This window comes from Glycine soja, chromosome 18 (genome assembly GCF_004193775.1).
Source record: "Glycine soja cultivar W05 chromosome 18, ASM419377v2, whole genome shotgun sequence".
Taxonomy (NCBI): domain Eukaryota; kingdom Viridiplantae; phylum Streptophyta; class Magnoliopsida; order Fabales; family Fabaceae; genus Glycine; species Glycine soja.
Window position 1 is genome coordinate 57,532,594 of NC_041019.1, and position 12,378 is coordinate 57,544,971.

The window sequence follows — 12,378 nt, forward strand, 5'->3', positions numbered from 1 at the left end:
ATAAATAATAAATAACTATAATGATAATTTTATCCTGAAAACGATAATTTTGGAAGGATAATTTTAAGTTTGTTTGTTGTTGAGAAGTTTATCTCCATGACTTAAAGTTTAATCCACACAACACAAACATATACTATATATTAACGTATCCCCATACCCTAAATTTTTTTTTAAATCTCATATCTTACCCAATATTGATACGATAGTATCCATACCCACACGTCATCTTTTCTTTTAAAAAAAAATCCTCATATTTTGTCTAAGTAAACTCCTGATTTGAGAGGGATAAAATCTGAAACAGAACAATCAAATAACTTGAGAATTGCATGATTGACAAAATATTAAAGGTAAACTCAAACATGAAGGCAAAATATGCATAACGCTCAGAAGACGAGCCAAGTGACAAGTCACTTTCTAAAAGTGAAACTCTAGAAAATGAGAATTGAAATAACCATGGACGATGGAACTACATACAGCACTTTAATGATGGTGCCGGAAACTATTCCCATTCCTTTCACTTGTATTATATATGAGGCAAGTCAACACGCCAACCAAAGCAGACATGTGAACAAATACATATAAATAATATACAATTAAGTCATGTGAAATGCTACACGATAAATCTATTTAGGAATGGCTTCCCTGCTCAAAAAGTTGGGAAAGCCGCCATAAACTCCTCTTGAATTTTACTACCCCTTCTTCTCCTTAGAGCCTTAGACGCTCCCTCCTCGTTTACGCTGAGAGAATTAAATCCAATAAAAAGAAACAAAAGTCAGAAGCACTTATATACCAGCAAAAATCAAAACAAATTGAACTGGAAGCACAAAGAACAGAATTGTCAAGCTGGAGGTAAAATTGGATTTTGTCTCTTATACAAACAGACACCCAGTTTCCTTCTTTTTCTTTCCAGTAATTCCCCAATTCCTGTAAAGAAACATAAACTAACAGTATCCATGTACGTTTGATAAGGCGCTACAGTTGAAGCCTTGTTTTGGAAGTGACAAATTTGGACTAAGATTAGCAAAAATGCAACAGAAGTTACACACCACATTGGAATTATATTCCTTCTCAAGTGACCCTATGTGTTTATCCTTATCCGATCCTTTAAGGGAAGAAAAATGTCGAGTGTGATAATGTCATATGGTACTACAAATTTAATATCAAAAACAAGAAATTTAAAAGGAACAATGAGGTCAAAATTGTCACCAACTTAATTAACAAAAATATCCCTATATTGATAGAGTATGGATTCAAACTCTTTCATATCTGGAGAACCTGAAAAGTCTTTTGCTATAGCTTGTGTCAGTCATCATCTCCTATTGTGATAAACACTACTAATCCATAAAATTAAAACAAGGTTAGCTAGACATTTTATTTTTTTTTACTTTTCTGTTGATCTTAAAGTGAAAACTTATGATTTTTATGTTTGGTGTGTAATTAAAAAAAAAGATTATCAGAAAATTGTGATTATCGAGAATCAATTTTGTAAACATATTTCCAAAGAGAGAGATAAAAATCTGTGAAAAAAATAATTATGTATTTTTATATAAACTTTTAATTTTAAGAAAACATAACGTATTTTACAAATTTTTAAGAATGATGATTCTATAAATTGACTTTCTCAGGAATATATTTTCAAGTATAAAAAACTTTATTGCGTACCAAACCTCTCTTAAATGGCATATGTCAAGATGTGAGGAGCAACAAGGTTAAAGAAGTAATCCAGATGTAGACACAAATGTCAATTTGTCGCTACCGATCGACTCCCTCTATTTGCTTAATTACCATGTCCAATATTTTCACTGATTTTCAAGTATCCAAAGGATACAACGTAGGTATGAAGTCTGACTGTGCGTCACAATATAAATAACATTCAAAATTTACTTACACTTAACCTTTATCAAAAACATGTTGTCAAGAGACATACATTATCAATGCACATCAAGTGATAGTAACGTGTATAGGTTTTCAGTACCCAACAAAACAAATTCACTAGGGTTCATTATTAGTTTAATTACAATGTTTTCGTGGCTGCAGTGATGAGTGATAATGACAACAAAAAAAAAATGGGCCTAGCTCAGATAAGGATAAAAAAAATTATTTTAATTATCTCCTGTATTATAAATTTAAACTCCCTCTTAATTAAAACATTTCAGGAAGTAACAAGTTTTTAACGTTATTGCTAAAAAATATTGAAAAGCAATATATGTAATTTATATATTTAATAAAGATGATGAATAAAATATTATACTTTATGTAAATATTATGGAGGTTTGCCAAAGTTACATATCTTATTTGGGAAGATATTGTCTTACCTAGGATAAAATAGAAATTAGCTTGTATCTACTTCAATATTGTGCATATGATTAATATGTCTAACTTCAAAATAATTTTTACTTGCACACCTACACATAAGTAGGTCAACTAGTGATGCTAAAAAAAACTAAATATAATAAATACATTATTATAGTATCCAACACATCCAATTGAAAACATTTTTGGTAGAATGTCCTCAATTACATTCACTAATTAATGGAATAAAATGTATCATTTTTGCAAACTTGATGAACCTAAATGAAACCATTTAAGAAACTCAAAGTAAACAAATGGAATCATTTAAAAAAACATAAAAGACCAAAATATAATCATTTAAAATGACATCCTTTCAATTATATATATGTGTCACACTTTTATGTTAACATATCTAACATTTCTGTTTGAGAGAATTAAAATAAAATCATTCAAAAACATAAACCACCAAATTATAAAATAAAATAAAAAACTAAAACGTAAACAACCAAAACAATAATTTAACCTTTAAGCCTTACCTTGTGAGTCATATTAAAGATGTAACGGGATACTGGAAGTAATTTTTGGTTGTGCATAAAGCAACATTCATCAATCGACTGTGGATACCCAACGCCCAACTCGCATGGGCTGACTTGCCTTAATTTTTCTCATAAAATATCCTCACTACAAATCCACCAGAGGTAAGTAGCCTAAATAGCAACTATTATCCTTCCAAGTTCGCATAAGTTTGATTACACCTTTTTTGGAGGGACTTAATTATACCTTTGTCCTCTAGTTTAGACAAGGTAATTTTCTTTAGTCCTTGTAATTTAACACTTTTTTACTTTTAATTCTTATAAATTATATTTTTTTTATTCTTGTAATGTTTTAGGTAACATTTTTTCATCAGTTAAAGTATTATTCAAAGTACTTTAAAGACTTAAAATAATAATAATAATTTATAAGGACTAAAAACAAAAAAAATAATAATTTTACAAGGATTAAAAGCAAAAAAACACTAAATTATAAAGAAGAAAAAAATTAATTTTTAATTTTCTATTAAAATAGTTGTAGATTTATTTGATAGGTATAATTCATTTGACAGCATATGCTGAGTTTGCTGAAAAGAACTTAGATTCAATTATCACATATATATCTTTGAAGAGATAAGATAAACGGTAAATGTTACTAAGTTCTAGATTGAGAATTAATCTTACATCCATATTAAAATATGGAAGCTTGTGGAGATAACGAGCACACAATAAAAAAATCCTAAATATGATGGTTTAAAAAATAGTTATAAATTTATAAAGGACTTGATATATGAAATAATTTTAAAAGTATAAAGGTAAAAAAAATAGTAGAAAATAGAGAAAATTTGAAAGATTAAATAGGATGTGAGATTAAGGTTAGCAAAAGATGAAATTTTGGAATATTTTATTTTAGGCTAAATTTGGTATTTTTATAGATGGATTTTAAGAAATAGATTGTTTAAAATGATTTAATTGGTTTAATTTGTGAATATTTTGAGTAGAAAATGAAATTCTGAGGGTTTAAAGTTGAAAGAAAGTGAAGAAGGAACTCAATTGCAGTAATTATAAAATTAATTGATTAAATTTGCTGAAGATATTATTAAAAGACTAAAATAACACTTTTATTATAGCAAAGAAATTAAGAGAAAGACATCCTCTAAGTGAAATTCTTCAAAGACTACAAATATATATTGTTTTAAATATAAAATTTAGTTAAGAGAATAATCAATAAAGTCTTATACAGTTCGCAAATAGTTTGTTTTTTTTTTTTTTAATTGAGAAGAATATAGTTGTATCTTTTACTGTGTTGATTTCTACAAGAAAATTTCCAATGGGGCATGTGCAGTCACCGGCATAGTTTGCTTTTACATTCCTGGGTAAATTGTATTTACGACAACCTATCACAATGGTTGCCGCCTGCCAGCTTGTGTCGACGTCATTTTGTACCAAGTCAGTCATGCTTTATCAACAATCTCGTCAATAATAGCACACTTTAAAATATCCTAATGTTTCGACTGGGACAACGTCATTACTTACAACCAAATAACACATTTGAAATGGTATATTATGTTTTCTTCTTGAAGTTTTTTTCCAACAAAATGAGATTTTTTTAATTCTAAATTCGAAGCACCACATGTTTTTTTTTTAAAAAAAAAAATTAATCTTTTCGTTGCAAATTTAAGAAAAGGTTCTAGCTAGCAATGAAAGGAAATTGATAAGTTTTCGATTGATAGTCTTTTCACTCCACAGCTATATTAGTATTCGTCTTTCGACTAACTAATTTCTTTTATCTTCATATACTTAAACCCTCCTCCATCAAGGAGGAACTAAATTCACGTTTAAATTTTTTAGGATTAAATTTATCAATTTAAAAGTACAAGGATCAAAACAAAATTTGACCGAATGCATGGAAACTAAAAACATATTTTCTCTGTAAATTTATCATCTTTAACTTTTAATATTTTTTAGTAGAATAAATATAAATATACACTTAAAACCCCAAAAGTAAAATTAACAAATGCAATAATAGTATATATAAGAAATCAAATCATAATTTTAACATTACAAAAAGAGAGATAAATAAAAAAAATAATAAGATTTTTATAAATTATGAGTGACTCTAAATATCATCATTCATTTCAAAAACCTCATGCTAGAAGGAGGGGCATGAAAAATTACAAGTGTGAAGGGAATTAACAGTGTGAGTGATATATAGAATATGTCAACATATATATGATAGGAGATTGAAGGGAAGGAGGCAGTCATCACGATGACAATAGATTGATGTCATCATTAAGATTGTTCAAAGTGGATCCCACTCCATATTTCCCAAATGTCAGACCCCAACTAAGCCATCTTTTCTGCGCCTTCATCCTCTCTTTTTCCACTCTATCCAAATTCCTCAATGATACCTATATATATATATATATATATCCAACGTTCACATACACAACACAACACACACCTAACTTGTTTATGAGAGCTATAAGTCACCACCTTCTAGTTTCACTACTCGATTGGAGAATCTCTACCTCACGATCTCTTTTTTCTCTTAGAACCATCATGTCACAATCTGATCATTCCTCTGCTTTTACCACACCCAGATTAGTTCTCAAGAAGGTTTTGGCCAAATCTCAACATGAAGGGGATGGAGCTGTTGTTAGAAGAGGCATTGGAAGGTATTCTTAATCTTGGATTTTACTACTATGCATTAACTTGGTTTGGTGGGCATTTCCTTTCCTTCTTGTATTTTAAAACTCCTCTTATGGGTGGTAGGTGTATTCATGGTTCTATTGATTTGATTTTTGTATCAGGAGCGAGTTGAAGAACTTGGATCCCTTCCTAATGTTGGATCACTTCTCAGGTATGTACATACATACATACATACAATTGTGTTTGTGTGAAACCTTATTGGTTGAAGCCTACTTTGGTTGACCTCCCTTTGTCCTGTTTCTGTTCCTTACGTCTTTGACTTTGCAGTATCTCCCCCAGCAGGATTTCCGGATCATCCACACCGAGGTTTTTAACTCATATTTTCCTCGTTTTGCTGTTGGAAACTTTGTCTATTATTATTCTGTTTCCTTATATTTTGATTTCCTTCTTGTTTTCAGGTTTTGAAACCGTCACCTACATGCTAGAGGTACACATGGTTACATTTAACCTTAAATTAAATTGTGCCTGTTGTCTTCGGCCAAAGCCTATATATTTATTTATGGATTCCAGGGAGGCATCACTCACCAAGATTTTGCTGGGCACAAGGGTACAATAAGAAAGGGTGATGTTCAGGTATGAATAATACTATTATTAGTTAATGTTACAATATTTATATTATTAAATTGGAATTTGTTTGTGCAGTGGATGACCGCAGGCAGGGGAATCATTCACTCTGAAATGCCCGCAGAAGCAAACAACAACAAGGGATTGCAACTATGGATCAATTTATCATCCAGGGACAAAATGTAACATATCCCAATAGCTAGTTAAATGAATTGCAACCATGTTATGTTATTAATGATTTTGAGTGACAGGATGGAGCCTAACTACCAAGAGCTTCCAAGTGAGAACATACCAAGAGCAGAAAAAGATGGGGTTGAAGTGAGAGTGATAGCAGGAGAAGCAATGGGAGTGCATTCTCCTGTGTACACACGAACACCAACCATGTACCTTGTTTTCTGCATGATGCCCGGAACTCAGTGGCATCAGAGGATTCCAGAGTCGTGGAATGCCTTTGTTTATACAATTGAAGGGGAAGGAGTATTCGGGTGTCCAAGTTCATCCCCAACAGTGGCACACCATGTCCTTGTTTTGAGTCAAGGTGATGGCCTTAGCGTATGGAATAACTCTTCCAAGCCTTTGAGGTTTGTTCTGATTGGAGGCCAACCACTGAACGAGCCAGTTGTTCAGTATGGGCCTTTTGTGATGAACACACAGTCTGAGATTGAGAAGACAATTGAAGACTATCACTATGGCAGGAATGGCTTTGAGATGAGCAAGTATTGGATGTCTCAACAGTAATACTATCTATTAGATTTAAATAAGAAGCATGTTTTCTCAATCCTTTTCAGTGTCACAGGCGTAGTTATCAAAGTCAAAAAGCTAGTACGAGCTCAAAAGAAAATACTACTATTGCTTATTCTATCCTTTTCATTTCCATGTAATGAAAGCTTCTAGAATATTAAAATTGCTGCCCGGACAACTATTGGTTGTGGCTCTAGTCATGATGGGTCAGCTTATCTTGATTTTTTTTCATACTTTCTCCCTTTTGCTCATTTGCCCTAGATTTCTTTCTTTCATGAGATCTATCCATGTGTTGGGGTAGTTGAGATCATAAAGAGTAATATAAAACTGTTCACATTATAATATCTAACTTTTTAGTTTCATCTCCAACAAAACAATGACTTGTTGAGTTTTCCTTTTTATATAAAAAATAAATATTATTATGTTTTCAGGAGTATCATTAATAAAATTTGGCTTTTTTTAAGCTTTCCTTTGAGATTTTGTTGGCAAGAAAAAGGTTTAGGTAATGGTTGTGGATTGGAAACTGTGATAGGGATTGGTGGGTGGTATTGCTGGTTCGGTTCACGATTGTGTTGTGTGCTAAGGTCCTCCACCATCTCAGAATTTTAGGATTTTCTTATTAAACTGATCTTCAGTTGATCCCAATTGTGGCATGGTGTCCAAGCCACATCGTTCAGGATGATGTTGAGTGGGAACTTTTCATGTATGGCGCATAAAAATGCCATTTTCAAAGATAAAATTAAATTGTGACTGGTAACCAACGAATAAAGGTTTTGAGTTGATGAAAAATTACAAAATCGTGCTATTAAACATATTTTTTAAATGTTAAACTGTTTATGAATATTTAACTTAAATTGTATTCATATTTTCCTATATTTATGTTATGAGAATAGCATTAAAATTATATATATAAAGAAAAAGATTAGAGGTAAAGAAGACAGATAATAGAGAGAGCAAGAGAATGGAGAGTTTCTTATTCAATTTTTAGAGATGAGATAACTTATTTAAAGGCACAAACTACAAACTGTAACTGAACAGTTACAGATAGTTTAATGATATTAAGACAAAGTATAAATAGTCATAATATATAATAAGCATGGACATTTACCTATTAAATATTCATAAAAAAACAAAATGAATTGATAGTCATTATTTTATGCCTCCAAGCCTTCAAACTTTTTGGGACAATACAAGACAATATAACATTTTAAACTTCAACAGTAAAATGGTATTCAAATTTGACTAATTGTAAAATCTAATTAATCAATACTGGTTGGATTAGCTAAGCAATTATCTCTTAAAACTAGTTATTTATTTAAATATTAATAATAAATTTAAAAGGATCGATGATTAAATAGTCCACTCTTAAATCAAAAATACCTAAAGACAAAATTATTAATGTGTTTGTCCAAGTTTATATCACGTAATTATAAAGTTATGACCAGTTATTAATTTATAAAAGTATAACCAATTAAATAAAAAAACTGGCAGCTAAAATCTTTAAACGAATGGTTCACAGTTTACACAAATGCACCCCTTTTATGGTTGTCATTTATGAAATCACAAGTCACTGCCTTAGATTTACACAAATATACGTCAATTCAAAAGAAACTCATGAACTGAAGGCAACTTCTGGTTGACTACTTTGACCAAAAAAATCCCTCTCGAAGACATGCACAACGCTAACCAGCTCGGACTTTCATGCCAGTGAGATAATGTCACCATGGAAAGGTTAAAAACATAAAAATTACATATTGCGAATCATCAGGCAAATCAACTGAAAAGCCAAGGTATTGTATTCTAACTAAAGAGGTAAACATAAGTCAAATAAGAAAGACAGGGCGAAAGAGGACTAATAACAGGGAGAACAAGTTGTGACCAAAATGCACAAGAAAACAACAACTGAAGGATTCAACGGGGAGCGAGAATTGTGGAGAATAGAGAACAAGACGAGAAAACTAAGTAACAATAATCAACAAAGACAATTTGACATAAATGGATGTCCGCTTTCATTCGCTGCAGTGCAATTACAAGCTCTTTGTAACCCAATTATACAATTTATACCCGCTTTCCTGAGATTGAAGACAACATTTTGATTTACTATATAGGTGTAACTGATAAACAAGTTTTGAAGGAACAATCCAACCGAGCCCATTTAATTAATAAAGCAAAGAAAAGAAAGAAAAAGGAAATAGAAGTGACAAAGCAAGTTGCAGAGTATTGTAGGTCATCTGGAACAGCAAGAAAAATAGGGTTGATTTTGCTTAGATGTAGAAGCACCATTGTTGACGAGGCTGACCCTGTTGACAGATAACTCTGCCTTGTATGTTTCGGAGTTGAGCACCTTCCTGCTCACGTTGGTGTATATCTCTCGAATTACCATCTCAAATGCCGTCTTCACGTTTGTGGAGTCCAACGCAGACGTTTCCATGAAAAACAAGCCTTCCGCTTCCGCAAGGCTTTTCCCTTCGTCAACGCTCACCGCCCTTATATTCTCCAAGTCACATTTGTTCCCCACTAGCATCATTGCCACCGTCGTATCGCAATGAGCTGCATCATATCATACAGAACAACAACAATTTTAATTCTAATTTTATGATCTACTCCATATGTAAGCAATTAATTAATCAATCGTTTTACTTGTATCATCTCTTTCCAGTCATTTTACACACACGAAGCTATAAGAAGACAAAAATTGCAATCAATTGTGAATTTCTAAGACTGCTCTGCTCCTAGGTTAACCTGTCAAGTATACATGTGAAGTGAAAGGAAATCGAAAAGCGATAGCGAATAGATGACAATCGAATCGGATCCGTGTTAAAGGTGAGAGTGAGAATTGGATTTGAAGCTTGGAAGGAAAGGCAAAGAAAAAAAAAAACAAAAGTGAGATCTAGTGTTAGTGTTACTTTTAAGCTCGTCGAGCCAGCGGCCGACGCTATCGAAGGTGGTGCGGCGGGAGATGTCGTAGACAATGAGGGCGCCGACAGCGCCGCGGTAGTAGGCGGAGGTGACGGCGCGGAATCGCTCTTGGCCGGCGGTGTCCCAAATCTGAGCCTTGACTTCCTTGGAGTCGATTTCCAAGCACTGAGTCTGGAACTCGACACCTATGGTGGCCTTGGAGTGCATGTTGAACTCGTTCCGGGCGTAGCGGGAGAGAAGGTTGGATTTGCCCACCGCAGAGTCTCCGATTATGACGATCTTGAAGAGGTACTCTTCTCCTCCCTCGTCCTCCGATCCCGACATTTCCACACAACAAAGAGAGAGAGAGAGAGAGAGAGGGAAAGGAAAGTTTAGTAGTGGAGGCGTGCTTCGCTGTGATGATACCACACAACACAACCTCACTGCATTCTTTCCCCATTTTGCCCCACTTTTTTCCAATTTAATTCAATTATTAAAATTAACGATCATATCAATTTAAATTAATCAAAACTCATTTGCTGATGTTTTTTGTTTTTAATGTTATTAGTACTTTGAGTCCATGTATATGATGTAATTTCAATATAAAATTTCATAGTTCTATTTTATCAATTTTGTTTTCGAATTTAAAATAAATGGCTCATGTCTCGGGCTTGTTTCGACCACAATTGGGATTTTTTTTATTTTTTTTTTACTTTTTAACGTAATTCCAGCCGTCCATTGCAAGTTTTTATCCATTTTTGAACTATAATAAACATGAAATTCATCCATGCTTTGAACTATAACACTCTCTAACTTCATAATTATTATGGATAAAGAAATATTTAATGGCCAGCAATTATGGATGGAGACTTTACAATTTTTAGATTTAGGGTGAAAGGTTTTAATTTGTGAGAACTTTTTTAATCAATTCCTTACAAACAATACCAATAATATGTACATTAGTAAATTTTTTAGGGTTTCTTTTAGTATTTAGACAATGATTTGATTTCTTTCTTACATTTTTAAATTTTATGAGGAAAATTAATTGTACCTATTATGATTATCCCTTTTGCCCTCAAAGAGAACGATATATGACTTTAAGTTGAGAAATATTTTTATGTAAACAAAAAATGCAAATACTTTTTTTAAAAAAAAGATCTTTACTTGTTATACTTCAAATTAGCTTTAATTTATTGACAACCACACATATATATAAAAGGGGATAGGATGATATAATTTTTTTATTTTTTGTTTGAATTGAGGATGGTATAGTTTTAATCTGTTAATCTAATGGAGTATGATGGTTAAGGACAACCTCACATACGGTAAAAATATTATTTTAAGCTCCTTTTTCAAACTATTTATCAAAAGGGATCTATTTTTAAATTATTTATTGAGAGGGTTTGTTTTTATTTGCATTGCGTAGGCAGAGGCGCAATTCAACAGGGAGCTAACATGTGGCATTGAGTTGTTGTGCCAACAGCTATGCGCAATGGGTTGCTACAGTTGCAGTGACACAACCACTTTTGGTCAGCATAGGGTAGGCACAGGGTGCAGGGCGCAGGTGCTGCACAGGGCACAGTGGCGTAAGTACCCACGTGAGGATGTTGCGCCAACCCCCTGCGCAATACTCCTTACTCCTTTGTCTCTTTCTTCGCTTATAAATTGAAAAATACATGTTGTTCCCTCACGCATAACACCCCCCCTTCCAGCAGCTTTCTTCTTCCCCGTAAGTATTTTCTTGGACCCTTTCATTCCAACTTGCTCTCTCTCTTGTAGTTTGTTCTCTCTCTCTCTCATAATATTTTTAATTCATATTCTTTATTATTGCTAATGACACTTACATGTTTTAAAATATGTGATATTGTGTTTATATTTAAAATATTTAATGACTATATTTAATGACACTTACATGTTTTAAAATAATTATGATTTTGGTTTAGAAATTTATTTGGAATATTAGCTTTTTACAATTTTTTGTAATATATGATATTGTGATTTTTTTTAAGTTGTCTTGTAGCTTAATTATTATATGTGAGATTGTAAATGAAAATTTTAAATTGTTTTTGATATTTGTTGTTATTAATAAGGTTTTAAATAAATTTAATTATGTTTGTAATATGTAGTGTATTTGATATGACAAGTTCATCATCCTCCTCATCCAGTTTTGATGTGGTATGTGGACCACGTGAAAATGATGTGTTGTGGATGCAAAAGCAACATGTGTCCCAACATATTTGGAATGAGGATGCAGATAGAAAATTAAGAATGAGGCGAGCGATTCCAATTTATCAGGGTATAGAACAATCACCGACATAAATTATTCCTCTATTACAACAATCTGGATTATACACAACAATAAAATTGCGTAGAATCAAAATCAATGGAGGAATTGTAAATGTCTTTGTTGAAAGGTGGAGGCCAGAGACACACACCTTTCATTTGACGTGTGGGGAGGCCACCATCACACTACAAGATGTGTCTGTGTTGCTAGGTCTTCCTGTGGATGACAATCCTTTAATTGGCAGCACAAATATTGATGAGATTGATATGTGTGAACAATAATGGTCAAGCCAAATGCTAATGCATTGGCTAGTGAAAACACATTGAAATTAAGCTGGTTGGCTTCAGAGTTTGCAAA

The 12,378-nt window shown here is 32.5% G+C and overlaps 2 protein-coding genes and 1 long non-coding RNA gene across 3 annotated transcripts; 1 reads left to right on the forward strand and 2 right to left on the reverse strand.

Annotated features, from left to right (window-relative positions):
• Positions 1-360: 360 nt before the first annotated feature.
• On the reverse strand, positions 361-1,385 carry LOC114394613. The gene is made up of 2 exons (XR_003662809.1): positions 1,047-1,385; positions 361-924 (listed from the first exon to the last, which is right to left on the reverse strand). It is a non-coding gene; the product is annotated as an uncharacterized LOC114394613 (long non-coding RNA).
• Positions 1,386-5,245: 3,860 nt separating this feature from the next.
• LOC114397729 (pirin-like protein) lies at positions 5,246-7,077 on the forward strand. The gene is made up of 7 exons (XM_028359912.1): positions 5,246-5,500; positions 5,636-5,685; positions 5,802-5,840; positions 5,933-5,961; positions 6,045-6,107; positions 6,177-6,280; positions 6,350-7,077. Exons 1-7 carry the CDS (start codon positions 5,298-5,300, stop codon positions 6,834-6,836), a joined length of 975 nt encoding a protein of 324 aa, XP_028215713.1. The 5' UTR covers positions 5,246-5,297; the 3' UTR covers positions 6,837-7,077.
• A 1,721-nt stretch (positions 7,078-8,798) lies between these two features.
• Positions 8,799-10,181, reverse strand: LOC114397692 (ras-related protein RABA5d-like). Its single transcript, XM_028359867.1, has 2 exons — positions 9,746-10,181; positions 8,799-9,389 (listed from the first exon to the last, which is right to left on the reverse strand). Exons 1-2 carry the CDS (start codon positions 10,080-10,082, stop codon positions 9,067-9,069), a joined length of 660 nt encoding a protein of 219 aa, XP_028215668.1. The 5' UTR covers positions 10,083-10,181; the 3' UTR covers positions 8,799-9,066.
• Between the last annotated feature and the right edge of the window lie 2,197 nt (positions 10,182-12,378).

Excerpts from the sequence above, each read along its gene's own strand:
- LOC114397729 (XM_028359912.1), top strand. The coding sequence starts at position 5,298 with ATGAGAGCTATAAGTCACCACCTTCTAGTTTCACTACTCGATTGGAGA. Across the intron at positions 5,501-5,635 it reads GTTAGAAGAGGCATTGGAAG|GAGCGAGTTGAAGAACTTGG; the intron begins GTATTCTTAATC and ends TTTTTGTATCAG. Across the intron at positions 5,686-5,801 it reads AATGTTGGATCACTTCTCAG|TATCTCCCCCAGCAGGATTT; the intron begins GTATGTACATAC and ends TTGACTTTGCAG.
- LOC114397692 (XM_028359867.1), bottom strand. The coding sequence starts at position 10,082 with ATGTCGGGATCGGAGGACGAGGGAGGAGAAGAGTACCTCTTCAAGATC. Across the intron at positions 9,390-9,745 it reads CTGGCTCGACGAGCTTAAAA|CTCATTGCGATACGACGGTG; the intron begins GTAACACTAACA and ends GATATGATGCAG.